Below are 16,729 nucleotides of genomic sequence, written 5' to 3'. Positions count from 1 at the left end.
AAGTTCCTTAGAGGTTAAGCAGTTTGGCCTGTGTCCACCATGTTATGGTTTCTTTTATATTGTTTAATGTAATTTACGCATGCGCAGCAGTAGTTGACCGACGATGACTCGCCTTTCCCTCCCCTTCTTTCACTCTCTTTATGCCTGTTGCAAATTGTATTATTTGCGCAGGTTCCAATAAAGGTGTTGTTGGCAGTCAGCGCTCGTCCTGTGTCCTCCCTTGTCCGTGTTTTTTGGCGCTGTTTTAAATATGAATGATCCGTACCAACTAGCTCGCACCCAAACCCTTCTGATTCACGAGTGTGCTGTGGAAAGTTACGTACGTTTTGGTGCAAAAATCCTACTGATCTGGAATCCTTTTAATCAACGCGCCTTACCCAAGACAATGAAGGTGTAAAATAATCTCATGGGTATTTGTGCTCAGTAGCTGTTTATAATATTGAACTAGGCATTGTATAACATAAATTGGTTCATATTATTTTCCTGGAAAACTGCATTCATATGTTTTCTGAACATATAATTTCACCTCCCATTCATACACTATGAGTATATATGGCATCCAGGTCATCTTGAAGAATATGGCAGTCATCATCATCGCATACTTGTCTACATAGGATTACAGATAATGTTACCAGAGTGGTGTTGTCGCTACGTATACAAGGTGTTCCAACTATCATGCACCAAGATCTAAAAATATGCAAGTGCCACGCAGCTGGACAAACCAAAGGTAGTATTGTTTGCCATTGCTTGCAGATGCTCAGGTTATTTTTTGCATTCTGCCTAATTACATAATTAATCTTAATTAATTATTCAACTTCTCAAATATTATAATTAGATGAAAAGTGTCAATGAGAAAATTGTGGAGCAACATGAAAAACTCCTGATACAGCTTTCTGTTGCACAACACGTGCTACAAAATGTTCAAAAGAACAGGCTGGTGGGCTAGTTGGTACTGCCTAACTTGAGGTTAAGTGCAAGAGAACACCTAGGAACACAGAAGGACAGGAAGACACAGCACTACTAACAACTGAATTTTTATTGCATATGGTTAACCCATATATATATACCATGGTACGAAAGTAAGAAAAGCCACTGTGTCAGCATAGATTACTTTTCAGCAGAATCATCCACCACAGCCCTCCACCACGAAAGGAACAAGATTTCGCTTTTTGACGGTGAAATATACAGATGGGCAACTTACAGAGTTATTGCATCAAATCATTTCAAGCGCCTCTATAATCTCCCTAATCACTTGATCCGAGTTTCTGGATATCAGTCATGTTTTGTCAAACAAGGGTTTACAGCCCGAAAGCAAGCAGTTTGTGGCTAGAGAACCAGTTTTACCAGATTGCTAACATTTTTCAAATTTTCCAGTAAGCGATCACTGAGGCATCTTCCCGTCTGTCCAATATATTCTTTCCCAGAGTCTAAAGGGATATGGTAAACCACACCTCCCATGCATGAAACCAACTCGGTGTTTTTTATTGCAATCATGATGCTTCCTTGTAGTACCATTTACTTTTGCGCACAAACCTTTCAATTTCAAACGGGCTGAAAGAACAACATCAATGCCAACACGATTCCCAATCTTGGTGCAAGCTTGGTGCAAATACAACATGACAACCATTTTTGTGCCTCTCCTGGGTTGGGCAGTGGAATACGGATACTAATCGCATTTCCTTAACACGCTGCCAGCCACTGCTGTCAGCAGCTGCATGGGGTAGCCACCTGCGCTGCACAATAAACATTCAGTTGTTGGTAGTCTTCATCCTCTTCTGTTGTCCTACGTGCTCTCCTGCGCTTAGCCTCAATTTACATAAAAGTGTTTTTCCAAGCATTAAAAAAGCCAGTGAATACACACAAAATTGCCGTGCAACTGGCTGCTCAAGGCACTTTGCGCGCTTCGCGGGCTTCCTTCATGCTTGGAAAAACACTTTTATGTAGCATGTATTGAGCAACAGAAAGCTGTATCGGGAGTTTTTCATGTTGTCCTACAAATTTTTCCTTGACATTTTTCATCTAACTATAATATTTGAGAAGTTGATTAATGAATGAAAACTAATTATGCAATTAGGCGGAATGCAAAAAATTATCTGAGTATCTCCAAGTGATGGCAAACAAGATTACCTTGGTTCTGTCCAGCTACTTGGCATTTGCATATTTTTATCTCTCAGTGCATGATGGTTGAGACACCCTGTATAAGAAATAATAAATGGCCCGAGGACCAATTACATCATCATCATCATTCATCATCATTCATCAGTTGTACTTCTGATGAAACATGATACTCTTTAGTGCAAGAACTCGAAAAAAATAAAACAGTGAGAGGCGAAATGAAATGAAAGACGAGCGCTACTCTTTCCTTGCGTCTCTCACCGTTTGTTTCGCCTCTCACTGTTAATGTTAGGTAAACATCAACTTGCCCAAGAAGAAGTTATCCTGATGAAACACCAGCGGCATGTGACTGTGCTCCATCTACGACAACATACTGCTTTCTCTAATGCAGGCATGTGAAAATCCAAGAGACAACCAGAGGATCAACATCGTAACATTGTAACACTCTTCTTAAAGAAACGAACTGAAGAAAAAGAGCAGAAGTAAAGAGTTGCACTCTTTTCTTCTACTTCGTTTCTTTCCTGTGTTTGTTCTTTCTTAGGTGCAACTCTTCCTAAAACATAGCCATGCACTAACTCGCCCAGCAAAGAGCTCTTCTAAACAATATTGTAACTAGACAATTTTTCTATTAACAAAGTGTGAAGTACTGCATCGAAAACTTTTTTAAATTAAAGTGCCCCTGAAATGGTTTGGACAAATTTTGTAGATGCGTAGGGTACAGCTAAAGTTAATCATTTGCACCACAATTTGTGTGAAACATCTCATATTAAGGGAGCTACGGACGATTACAAGTTACCCTCCTCCATAGTCATGCATTTTCTCCTCAACCCATTCGCCAAGTGATCGGGGCTAAGCTCCGCCTTCACTGGTTCTGCATTATGATGGCACGTCGTGTCATCGACATCCGGTTCTCTAAGAGCGAGCGTGAGAAGCCTCTCCAAACTCTCCGCCAGCTGCTTGGCAGTCAACTCGAAGTATGAGCTATCGAAGCAGCAAGCTTTGTGAGCATTCTGTCGCAGCGCCGAACGTGTCTGGTTTTCCGGTGACCACAGGCTAGCTGGACATTTCGACAAAACCGTGGAGGCATAAACTCAAGCTGATGAAGGAACTTTAGTGTAGATGTACGTGAGCAGCCTGATCGGTCTCCATGGGCCAGCCAACCATTGGCGCAGAGCTTAACCAGCCAAACAAAGAGCTAATATTGTTCTAACCAAGTGTAAAACATTTACAAAAACAATGTGTTAACAATTACACTCCTGCAAAAAATTTACACCAGCAGTAAAGAAGAATACATTTCGTTACTGCTACTGTGTGTGGTTGAGCTCTGTGCCACCAGGTGGCTGCACCGTGCAGACCATTCACATTTGCACTTCTCATCTCGTGAAACGACACGCAAGGGTGCACGGCCAGGCCCTGTCCCCTCGCGCTCACGTTTACCCTAATACCGGACTCGCGAAATGCTATTGCGTTAGTAACCTTCCGGTGTATAGCGACGGCCACGAACGCACAAATCCTGGCACAAATCGGATAGCGGCATACTTGATGAAAAGAGCACTACGAAGACGCGGACTAAAAGAACAACATGTACGACGGACAAGGCGCTACTTCCAACTAAATGTTTTTTTGAAAAAACAGGACTTTAAATAGATGCAACCAAGAATGGCCCATCGTGACATCACGACCTCCCTATCTCATTAGAAAAGCTATCTCTTTTTCGGTAAGCATCACTGAAGGGCAACTAATGCACGTGCCCTCGGCCTTTGCAATGTAAAAAGCTTCTAATATCTCCCATTCTAGTCTATCTCTAGACCATGCCAGAAACCTGGTGTCGCGAAGATACAGACGGCAATTGTGACGTTTACAGTGTTCTGCCAGATGGCCCCCTGCATTGTTATTTACGGCTCAATTGTGCTCACGCGCCCTTTCATTAAAACACCGTCCGGTTAGACCGATATAAACCTGTCGGCAACTTAGCGGTATCTCATATACGACATTACTTTTGCAAGCAGTGTACTGCGCTGCATGCTTCTTAGAGCATGGTTCAGGTTTTGCTTTTGTCATCATAGGGCATATTTTGGCCAGCTTACATGGTGCACTGAAGAGAAGATTGATACTGTGCCTTTGTGCCACCTTCTTGAGGTTGTGGGACCCCCTGTGCCAATAAGGAATCACATGTAATCTCTTCCTATCAAATGGCTTTTTTGTGTTAGTGCCCTCTCTTGCCTGTTTGATCTTTTGAAGAAGCTTATCGCAAACGCTAGAGATCAAGAGTGAAGGGAAACCGGCTAGGCATAGCCTTGAAACTTGGTTATTGAAACTGATTTCTATTTTGTGGTTGCAAATTTTGTTTAGAGCTTCTTTTAGACAAGTCATTTCAACTCCTCCTTTTACGAGCTTGGAGTGCGCAGTGTCGTATGAAATTAGCTGCTTGTTCAACCTCGGCTGGTATTCGAAACAGACATGCGTGTTCATCAGAGTGAGATTGAGGTCCAGAAAGCGAATGCTGTTATCACAAGGCCTTTCGCACGTGAAGTTTAAAGCCTCCGATGCATTTCTAAATGTGTTAATTATCGATTCTACAGTGTCATCTAGCGTAGGCCCTGGAACGTCATTAACAACCACCAGGTAGTCATTGACGTACCTCATTATAGAAGAAGCACATGTCTGATTCAGAATGCTGTTTACACAGCATTCTGTACTATTGTACTGTACTGTACTGTACTATTGTACTATTCTCAAACATGTATATAAAAAACAATTTTAAAAAATGTCTAAACAAGATATTTGTAAAAAAAAAATAGATGTTATTTAGAAATGTCAGTTTCTTAATTACCACAGAAAAATCTTGAAAATTTCAGAATATACATTTTCAGTGAAACACTTGTGCTATATTCCAGCAAATAGTATCATCTTTCTACGTACAAAAAATTCTTGAGATATAAAAGAAAAACGCTAACCGTACCAGGGTTAGCGTTTAGGTTGACGCCAAGGTCGACTTGCGCCCAGCCGTCCACGAAACTCAGCTCACCGTGCAGCCACAAACAAATGTGAGCAATGCATGCGCTGGCGGCCTCCAAGAGATGCGTGCTTTCTGGGACAGGTGGCACGGGGAACACTGGCTTGACATATGTGCATTAGGAAAGCTCGCCCAAGTATAAGTAATAAAATGCGTCCCGAAGCTTATTTTCTTTCTTTTTGAGTGCCATTATATGGACTTTCTAAGCTGAGAAAGTTGCTAGGCGTGTATCAACAGGCATCAAAAAACGTATACGTATCCAGGCGGCGGTTCCACTCAGTGGCTTGTAGTACGTTAGATTACCCCCGATGTAATAACGACGGCAAAAATGAAACTAGAAACACAAAAGACACATTCTTACACATATCAGTGTAACACACAGATGCCATACGTACACCATTTCTGGTGTGATTTTGTACTGCTGCAAGACAAAGCAAAGGGAACTCTGTGCAATTGTCTATGCGGAAGAAAGATTGTAACAGCCAAATCTATGGCATTTTCACTTTTTTGCATTTAATAGTGGCTCCTGCAGCATAAATACCTAGAAGGAGCCTGGTTGGCATTTACTGATTTTCACTATTGTGCCCATATTGTCGCATCGATTTGAACACCTGCATGCTGGGAAACCTGCATTTGCTGTTGCACAGGGCATTGGCTCAAATGTCTTCCATAGTTATGAATAATTAAGTGGCCATCAATAAATCAAGCTGAGAATTTTCATTTTCACTAGCCACCTTCGTATACAGCTTTTTTAATCATGCATTGTTACTCATGCAGCTTCTTGGAGGGTGAGCCTGTCATTACAATGTTCTGCACATGTATCAATGAAATGAGCCTATTCAGGCATTCTCTTTATCCATGCCAAAGAGTGTATTCACAATAAGGGAAATAGTATCAATAGTGTTTGAATTGAACTTATGGGATTCGATGCAACGAGCTAAATCCATACCACCACATTAAGGGAAAACACAGGGAAGGCAGGACATGGAAATTGAAGATGATAAGCAAAATGAGAACAAGGTAAAAGCGGGAGCCCCACTTTTACCTTGTTCTCGTTTCGCTCGCCACCAGATTGAGTGATCCTTTCACGAGCGCCTACAAAAGTACAGGCGTTTATTGAGCAGTGATAACATAAGTGTTGTCACAGTCGCCAGCTACGTCGTCCACTTCGCTTGTGGTTGTGCAACCCAAGGATCGTGGAACTTTCTGTGGGACCGATGGCGCCGACGTTGAAGAGTGGGTGGCTATGTATGAATGCGTGAGTGGAATCAACAGATGGGACCCTACGCTTATGCTAGCTAACCTGTTCTACCTAAGAGGCACGGCAAATGTGTGGTACGAAAACCACGAAGAGGAGCTAATCAGCTGGGACCAATGCAAAGAGAAGTTGACAGAGTTGTTTGGCATAGCAGCTGGCCGTGAAATTGCTGCAAAGCAGGAACTCCCGTGCCAAATCCCTCACGGTGTCCTATGTCTCGTACATCCAGGAGATGCTGGCACTTTGTCGTAAAGCCGATCACGACATGCCAGAAGCTAAGAAAGTCGGACACGTGCTGAAGGGAATTGCTGATGACACCTTTAATCTGCTCATGTGCAAAAGCTGCTCTACAGTTGATGCTATCATCAAAGAGTGCCAACAATTCAAGCAGGCCAAAAGCCGACACATCCTGCAACCCAGACTTCCCAATACTGCCACAACACCTCATTGACGCATCCAGTGCACAACCAGATTCGGAAAAAGTTTGCGCCGTTCGCAGTTTCCTTGTGCCACGTTCTGCTTCTCACTTGTGCTGCTTTGTCAGCCTGTGTTCTTACTTTCACCGCGTTGTCAAAAATTTTCCCGACATTGCTTGGCCTTTGACAGATCTTCCAGAGAAGAACATGCCATTTAATGTGGCCTGGCGCAGGATCAGGCGTGATTCCCATTATCTTCAGTGTTCTCGCACGTGCGCATTCACATATTCAGTGCCCCTCTTCTTTCGTTCCCCTCTCCTCATGGCTATATAATCAGCCTCCCGTGATTTCAATAAACAGTTGCAGGTAGCGCTTTGTCCTGCCTGTATTTCTTCTTGTGTGCCGTCACTATTGGCGCTTGACCTATTGAAAGCTGAAACTGCTACTTTTCTTGGACGGTGAACTATGGTTTATTGAATTTTGCGGACTCGATCTACACAAGTTGCATTGTGAACGTTGTTGCTGCGAATGCAGCTTGTGTTTGGATTTGCACTGACATGTTAAAACTACCATTTGGCTTCTAAGGTTTACTAAAACCGATACTTCAGATCCCTGGCTTGCGTTCTACATTAACAAAAGCCTGATGGTCATATGGAAGATGAAATAGCCAGAATCTGAGTGACAATATATGGTGAAGAAGTTTCACTAAAGCAAGCACATTGTTTGTTGCCATTCCACATTGTCATCCTGTATATGGTGCGAATGCTACATGTGTAGTGTTTGCCATTACAGTATTTACTCAAATCTAACGTGCTCCTTCTTTCCGATAAAATGGGTCCAAAAATTGCATGCGTGTTAGAATCGAGTATGACCCTAAATCCGCATTACCATATCGCCATTGGCATTAAAAAAATGTCTGCCTCGTATGCTCTTCTAGCCTAGGTGCCGTAGCTTCCTCCCACGTTGTACGTGTAATCAGGCACTGGTATAACCTAGTCTACCGCCTGTCTTCCCGTTTTCGGCAATCAGCATGGAAGCGCCGACTGCACATGATGCCGCATATAAAAGGAAAGTTATCATGTGCGCGGAGACGGACGGAAATCATGGGCGTTCGGAGTTCCCGAAACTTGCGTGCGGGACTGGCGCAAACAGAAGGAGAATATTTTCGCCAGCAAAGCAACAAGGAAGGGTTTCAGTGGACCGAAGCAGGGCCGCTTTGCCGAAATAGGAGAGCTGCTCGCGGAATACGTGCAAGAGCAGCAAGCGGCACAGCGGCCTGTGACGACCAATCTGCTGTATGGGTGATGCAGTTAGCCCTACAGAAAGGGCTAATGCAAAGTGACTTCAAAGCGAGCAGGTGCTGGCTATCAAATTTTATGCAAAGAAAAGGCTTTTCTCCTCGAAGGCAGACAGGGATATGCCAAAAATTGCCCGAAGAATATGAAGAGAAATTGCACAGCTTTCAGTGGTACGTTTTGAAGTTGCGCCATAGAAACGGCTACCGCTTTGGACAGATTGGAAATGCCGATCAGAAGCCGCTCTACTTTGACATGCCTGCCACCACAACCGTTGAAAAGAAGGGGGTGAAGCAAGTGTGCATTTTGTCTTCTGGCCACGAAAAAACTAGAGTCATCGCAATACTTTGTTGCACTGCGAATGGGCACAAGCTGCCCCCGTATGTTATACAGAAGATGCTTAGACAGAAGACGCTCCCGAAAGGAATTGTGTTTCCAAGTGGCGTGATTGCGCGCGCAAATGAAAAAGGTTGGATGACCACGGACTTGGTCACTGACTGGATTGAACGTTTGGTGGAAGAGACCCGGCGGCAATTTGGGTTTGCGTGGAATGCTTGTGCTCGATGTGTTCAGGTTTCACCTTGACCAGTGCATCAAGGACAAGCTGGCTGCATGCAACACCGACCTTGTCATGATACCTGGTGGCATGACATCGCAGCTCCAGCTGCTCTATGTTTGTTTGAACAAACCAGTGAAATATAGAGTTTAGGCGCTCTACACCGAATGGCTTGTCAGTGGTTGCCACGAATTCATGCCCGCCAATAAAATGAAGCGTGCCTCGCTGCAGGACTTTGCTGGATGGGTGAAAGATGCATGGTGCATGATCCCGTCTGCCATGGTCAACAAGGCCTTTAAAAAGTGTGGGAGTTAGAATGCCATGGACGGTGCCGAGGATCAAATGCTTTGGTCTGTTAATAGCGATCAGGAGTTGTCTGGTACCGACGAGGAGCGATATCTATTACCCCACGCGACTCGTACCGGCACAGTAAAAATTTTGGTGGCAAGGTATCCTGCTTCCATTTGTGTTTTTATTCATCGCAACTTTAGTGTATTGGGAATAAAACAGTTTTTTCCAAATAAGAGAAAATAGCATTTCTATACGAAAGCACGAGGTGCGCTGTATTGCACTGTTTTTTTTGTTTTTGTTTTTGTCATGGAAGACAGGTGCACGTTACAATTGAGGTTTTCATTTTTTTTATTTTTTGGTCACAGAAAACGGGTGCGCATTACAATCGAGGGCGTGTTAGAATGGAGTCAATAAGGTAATAGGCACAGGTTTACCGATAGAGCAAGCGAGCTCTAAAATGCATCAGCATAACTAAACTGACGAGCTACAGGAGGAAAAGACCGTATGACATTCACTAAGCTGACAGTACAGCTTTTCTTCCAAATTGCTCCATAAGAAGAGTGCTAGTTAAAACTATCTTTAGTATACATAGTGTGCTTATATAGTGCGCGTAAGGCTTATAAAAATTCGCAGTGCATTGTGTAGCATAAAACGGTTTTTATTTCCCTGCAGCCAAGTTACATGCACAATGACACTCATGATCCACACTCCTAATATGCCAAGTAAATGCTAGCCAATGGCTGTGGCTGTGTGGTTGCCACTGAACTGTGTGGTTGTCACTAAAATTTAGTGACTTCACTTGAAATTTCTGTTGGCACAGGCTGGCCCAGCTCATAGGTTTGGCGCAGATGGCACAAGTGACACAGCACTTCCATCCCTGTATTTTTAATCAAAGCAAAATTTTGCTCCAGTTGAACTTTAATTAGCGTGATGTCCAGGCAGGCTGCAGAGCAAACTGGCAGATTTATGGCAGTAGCCATAATCAGTAGCCATAACAGGACACCAACTGAAGCTCTAATACAATACACTCACCAAGGTCAATGTGAATCAGTTCCGCCGAGTGCTTGTCAACGAGAATGTTGGCACAATGTCGATCTCCCAGCCCCAACACGTAGCCGACTGCATGAGAAAACAAAATGTCAGTTAGTTCCCAATAAAGCATAGCCGTAGAACACTGCAACTACCAAAAAATGCATGTGCTGTCCTTTTGAAAGTCCATGCCAAGAATAATTTACAAAAGCGTACCACAAACACAACAGCAGTAACACACTTTTGCTAAAAATTATTACCACCTAGCCTTGCAACCCCCAGCAGCTATAATTAGCAGGCTGTCAGAATGCACTTCTATAGTAGTCAGTCTGCAGCAAGACTTTTGCAATTGTGCACTGGCATCAGGCAGCCCTGCTATGTCTTATGCTCAGGAAAGAAAGGACTGAGCTCTTTATTTATTTATTTACATACCCTAAGCGCCCCCGGGGGCATTACATGGGGGGGGGGGAATTTACACAATCCAAATTTGCATCGCATACAATAGAAAAGAGGAAGGTACGCACAGGAAACTGGCACATCGTACAGTTGCAAAAGGGAGAAAAACATCACGGCAATGCAACATTCGCCTTGGCATAACACAATTTGATAATTATGTACTCTGCTGACATGGAAATGAGTCATAGTCTTTACATTCAAATTACTGCACTGTCCTTGGTTCAAGATGTGCAAGTAGGGCTTTCTCGAAAGAAGCAGTTTCCCTTAAATGCTTTCATGTAACGCGTTCCATTCTTTAATTGATAACAAAAGGGGGGAAGTTTGATATTTTACTGTTTTTGCGAAAATAGGTGATACCTCGTGTATGTGATTGGTACGTGTGGAAATATGATGCGCAGGAACAATGCGTGTAGCAACGAATTCAGAGTCACCAAAATATAAAGAGTGGAAAAAAGACAAACCTAAAAACTTGCATCTAGTGTCAAGGTTTAAAAGATTAAGTGTGTGCTTTAAATGGGAAACGGTGGTGTATGTTGAGTAAGAAGATATAATATACCTAGCAGCCTTATTCTCAAGTGATTCCAGGTGTTTTGTAAGACTAGCGTTATTTGGACGCCATATGATTGATGCATACTCTAAAGAAGACCTTATCAGGGATGTGTATGCATGCATTTTCGTTTGCGAGTGATAGTGCTTTAAGGAGGCCTAGCTTTTTAAAGGCGTTTTTCGTGACATAATCTATGTATTTGCCCCAAGCTAAGTCAGATGTAATGTAAAGATACTCGCAAATATTTAAAACACTCAGCCTGTTCAAGCAGAGTATTGTAAATCGTATAAAAATTACGGGGCGTGTTAGTGAGCGTGGAAAAAGAAACGTGTTTCGTTTTTCCTATATTAATTTCCATCTGCCATAGATGACACCATTCGGTCAGCTTGACTAGGTCGGCTTGCAAGGCGCTTGCATCATGTTGAGAAGCTATTTGCCTATAAATTACACAATTGTCTGCAAAGAGTCTTATAGTTGAGCCAATATTACTTGCGATACCATTAATATAAAATAAAAGAAGGGGACCCAGCACAGATCCCTGCGGTATCCCGGACAAGACCGACGTGGTACTTGACCACCATTCATTAATTATTACACATTTGGTAACGGTTAGATAAAAAAATTTTAATCCATGTGGATCTTATGGTTTAACTGAAGTTTGCAAACTTCAGTTGATTGTTATGGGCTATTAATCGTTTATGGGGTACCCTGTTGAAGGCTTTCGTAAGATCAATAAAAATGGCATCGGTGTACTGTAAAGCATGAATGGAAGAATGGCGGTCAGATACCAATTCGAAAAGCTGTGTTTGACAGGACTTCTTGTGTCTAAAACCATGCTGATTTTCAAAGAATAGTTCATTCATATTAGTGTGGGCCATTATTTGAGTGAAAATTATATGTTCCAATAACTTGCTGCATATAGAGGTTAATGAAATCGGTCGATAATTATTTTGGTTGGTGGGGTCACCTGATTTAAAAATGGGCCCAACATTTGCAATCTTCCATTTATCAGGGACGCATTCCATGTCTAATGATTGCTGAAAGATTAATGATAATAAGAATGCCAATATTTGTGAAGTCATGTTTAATAATTTTGTGTTAATACCATCAGGCCCTGGGCTGTCAATAGCCTTTCACCACACCTTGTATGCTTATAGTAATATCATCCGATAAGAACAGAATGTTGATGTCACTATCCCGTAGGAAATCATTTTGAGACTCTTCATTAGTAAAAAAAAATTGTTAAATGTTCATTAAATATATCGGCAGTTCTTACGGGAGACACGATACACCCACTGTCGTCTCTTATCGACGGCACTTCCTGTCGATCTGTGGGATTAATTACCTGCCAGAATTTCGTTGGGTTAGTTCGTAATAAAGTAGGTAATGTGTGATTAAAGTAATAGTTTTTGGCCTCCCGTATAGCAATTCCGACTTTTGTGGCTGACTCTTTATAAATTTTCCAATTGCTCACCATGTTTGTTTGTTTAGCCTTTCGGTATGCTCATTTCTTTTTATTTAGACATGTCCTGACATCTTTTGAAAATCAAAGGGCATCCACTCTGGTTGTAATTGACATTTTAGGAATGCACACCTGTTCAACTTCCTTTAGTTTGTCACGGAAAAGCTCCCAATTTTCATTTGAAGAGTGGGAATGAAGGCCATGTTGAAAAGTGGGCGCGAAGTTTTCGAAGATATTGTTCATTTTAGCTTGATCGGCCTTGGAATAGTTTAGGATACTTTTTTAGTGGTGGTTCTATCTTGAACAGAGAGGGGGAGTAAGCAGTGAACGAATCTGCAGTCACTTATTTCCTCTAGGATGTAAGTTTTAGCATTGTTAGGTAGGTTAGTGAGTAATAAATCCAAGATGTGTTCACCTCGCATTGGTTAAACACCTAAGCAACAATGAATACGATGCAACCAGCATTTTTGCAAGGTGACTGCTGACTTGGACTGCAAAATTTAGTGTTGAGCAAGCCTTGTGCAATGATCCCAAGAAACCTCCTGTGTGATGGCCTACCGCACTGCTCATGAAATTCAGTGTTCTACCTTTTTTTGTAGTCCTCTTGTCTGCGCATTTTTTTTACATTTTTCTCATGCACTGGAACATATATTTATCAAAATTCCAACCAGCCCAACTCTCTGCCCCAGATGCTCATGAAATCCCCTACATGTCTTCTTCGTGAAAGACTAGTTCTGTCATCACCAGCTGTATCAGGCCTGGCAACCAGGGTCGTCAAAACTCTATGGCAAAACTCTATGGCAACCATGCTGTGTAAGCCATAGAGTTTCCTGCAAAAATTACTAGAGGGAACTCTGGCGCTGCAGTCGTTGTCCTACCATGGCAATGGTGGGAAGTACATGGATTTGTCTGATCTTTGTGCTTGTGGATTCAGACGTTCTTGTGGCTTTGTATATTACGTTCTATAAATCTTATTGTCGCATATTTCAGCACAATCTATATTCTTCGAAGTGCAGAAGACGCCAGGAATGCGTACAATTGCTATTAATTACAATGATTGAGCTTGTCCAGGTGGCCAAATCGAAACGCGCCAAGCGTCTCAAGGCACTGGCTGCCCGCGATAAATTCGTAAGGGCGTTTCATTCGCTTGTCGATACATGCGGGCGTGGCTTAATGGTTTCAATATCAGGCTTCTGCGCTAGAGTCCCTGTGTTCGAATCCTGCCATTGGGAAATTTAGTGATGTTTGTTTAATTATTTATTACACAATACACTGTTGAAAATGACGAGTTAACAAAGTCACAATGCCGTTTGAAGCCAAAAGGACGAAGTTTAGGTAAGTCCATGTACTTCCCATAATTCCCATGCTGGGACAACCGCTCCCATTGCAGCTCCCGTAGACACTAGCGCCAGAGTTCCCTCTATTAATTTTTGTAGGAAACTCTATGGTGTAAGCCTGTCAGCCAGGAGGCTGATATAAAGGCGCAAGTATCCAATAAAGCAGATTGTTACTCTTCACCTCAAGCTCGACAGTTGTCTGCATCGGCATGCTATCTTGATCGACACATGGTGTCAGAAGTTTGTTATCACGCCCATTCCTGCTTCGACTAAGCCAGTGACATGGAAGGACTTCCGTCCCCTGATGCCTTAGTGCTTTCCGAGGTGGCGGCCGAAAACTGGAATTCAGCCAGAGAATGGACCTGTACTTCAAGGAAACTTCATCTATGAGTGAACACTCGAGCGCTCAGAAGGCTGCACTCTTCTTCCATGTAGCAGGTCAGGAAGCAATTGATGTATTTAATACGTTCAAACTGTCACCAGAGGAGCATGAGGACTATAGCATTATTGTGAAGAATTTTGAAGAATATTGCACGCCAAAGTGAAACGGGACCTACGAGCGCTACATCTACCGAACTCAGCATCAGCGAGACAGGGAGCTGTTCGCACAGTTCCTACGCGATGTCCAGCTGAAAGCTCAGAGCTGTAATTTCGGAGACTTGAAGGAATCAATGGTTCGAGACCAGCTGGTGTGCAGAGCGGCTGACAAGAAGCTCCGGATGCGGCTTCTACGGGAGAACAATCTCACCCTGGATAAGGCAATAGAACACACTGCAAAGTGGTAGAGTTAGCTGCTAGCCAAAACCAAGTGTGGGAAAAGGACGAGGTCTAGCTAAATGCTGTACGAAAAAAGTAAGCCCAGTAGGAAGGCACCGAAAAAAAAAATATTCACCAATGCCTCTACTGCAACCAAAGTAACGAGCCGAGAAAATGCCCGGCGTGGGGCAGGACGTGCAGCATATGTCAGAAAAGAAACCACTTCCCAGTGTGCTGCAGAACAAAGAAAAGCATCCAAGAAGTTCGTTGTCCACCGCAGACTGAAGCGGAATCAGACGATGAATTCCAGATTTTGGCTGTGAGCATAAACGATGTTATGAGGGACCAGGAGTGGATAATCAGGACAACACTGTCTGATCGCTCCATACGCATGAAAATTGACAGGGGGGTACAAGCCAACTTGCGTCCTCACACCCTTTTTCTCAAGGTGAGTGAAGGAAAGCGCCTTACACCATCGTCCACGCTGCTGACGAGCTACGGAGGCGGAGTGATAAAGTGCTTTGGAACTGTGATGCTGCCACTTCGCATCGGCAAAATTGAAGAATTGAGTGATTTCTTTGTGGTCAAGAAAGGAAAGCAAGCGCTACTGGGCCTTCAGGATTGTGAACATTTTGGAGTAGTTTCAAGGGTACAAACGATTCAAAGGCCTGCTGATTTGACAACGCAAGTTTTTGGCAAATTTCCGCAGCTGTTCCAAGGCCTAGGTTGCATAAAGGAAACCTACAGCCTTGAGCTGAATGAAGGAGCAACCAACAACAACCTTTCCATGTTGACAAAGTGCCTTGCAGACATGACGATCAATGAAGTGCCTCCTTCCACCCATGATCTTGTGCTTTGCAGATTCATTAAAAATATTCCAGCTTATTTTCATGCTGTTCTCACCACAGAATGAAGTGCAGACCACACACAATGTACAGAGTTTCTTCTAACAATGGCCAAATGTTGTTCTGACATCCAAATACGTCATGTGTACATCGTGATGAAAATATCCAGAAGGAGAGATCCCCATGTTTGAATTGTGAGACTGCTTGGGGTCCTGCAAACATTCACTCAAGGCCACTGCACCACAGTTATATTTGCACCGATTTCACACATTTACCTACAGTGGCATAAGGATCTGGTGTTCTCCAAGGGATTGCAATATGTAGTCAGTAGGTTAGAATGAAGCATGTGAACACATGTTTTCAGACTTCCAAGTAAATATGCGCTATTGGCATGTTCTGTTGACTGGATCGCGCAGATCTGTGGGTACTTAAGCAGGTCGTTCTTCGAAAATAAAACCAGTTAGAAAGCGCTTGTCCTTGTGTTGCTTCTTTTCTTTGTCCCTGTCATTTTTTCTGCAAGAAAAGTTTGTTTAAAAACTAAACTTACCAGCTGTCTGCAACACACCATGTAGCTCCAGGTGTGCACGAATGAGATCAAATGAACTGCCATTTTAGGTCTGCATGAAAGATATGCACATAAGGTTTTATATATATTTTTTCCCAGCAATAACGTAAGCACTGTTACACAACTTTTCTGGTACATCATGGTTTTCAGAGCACACTGCAGTGGTAAATCCGGGTTGCTAAATTTTCCTATGTTCACTAGATGTTCACTGCATGCTCACTTGATTATTTTCTTTTTGTAAGGTGCATATTGCATGGTGTAGAGTGCACAATGAGTGGTGCACTTTGGATGTTAAATTACCAACCCCTCCATCTGTAATGCCCGTTTGGGCAATCTGTAGGTAAATAAGTAAATAAATAAATATAATAGATAGGGAAGCCTTTGGATTCGCATATTTAGGCTTCACATCAAGTTGACAAGAAGAAAATGAATGCATTCATTTCCTATTGGAACATTAACAATATTTGGAACATTCGAGCAACAAATCGAATGCCAATAGGATCGATAAGTGGGCTAGTTGGTAATGCATTATTAGAAAACTTAGAGCGCAAGAAAGACACTGGACATTGAAAAGAAAAAAACACCACATGAGCTACTTTTCTACATCCAGTGTCTTTCTTGCGCTTTAGGCTTTCGAAGAATTGAATATCGCCTTATTTGATTCAGTCCTTGAATCAAATATAGGCACTATTTCCAAATTCGAATATTTTTTAAATACTTTTTCGATACAGTGCAGCCCACATTTATGATATCAAAAGGAACGAAAAATCCTACCATTATAAAAG

At 42.7% G+C, this 16,729-nt stretch overlaps 1 protein-coding gene across 1 annotated transcript in view; it reads right to left on the bottom strand.

The window, feature by feature from the left end:
• The window catches only part of tefu (Serine/threonine-protein kinase tefu), a 297,846-nt gene that overhangs the window by 23,951 nt on the left and 257,166 nt on the right, over nucleotides 1-16,729 (bottom strand). Inside the window, exon 22 of the mRNA XM_050172366.2 lies at nucleotides 9,980-10,066. Coding sequence (XP_050028323.1) covers nucleotides 9,980-10,066 — 87 coding nt within the window. The remainder of the gene's footprint in view (nucleotides 1-9,979; nucleotides 10,067-16,729) is intronic.

This window comes from Dermacentor andersoni, chromosome 6, assembly GCF_023375885.2.
Source record: "Dermacentor andersoni chromosome 6, qqDerAnde1_hic_scaffold, whole genome shotgun sequence".
Taxonomy (NCBI): Eukaryota; Metazoa; Arthropoda; class Arachnida; order Ixodida; family Ixodidae; genus Dermacentor; species Dermacentor andersoni.
This window is presented reverse-complemented; position numbering and strand designations above follow the sequence as displayed.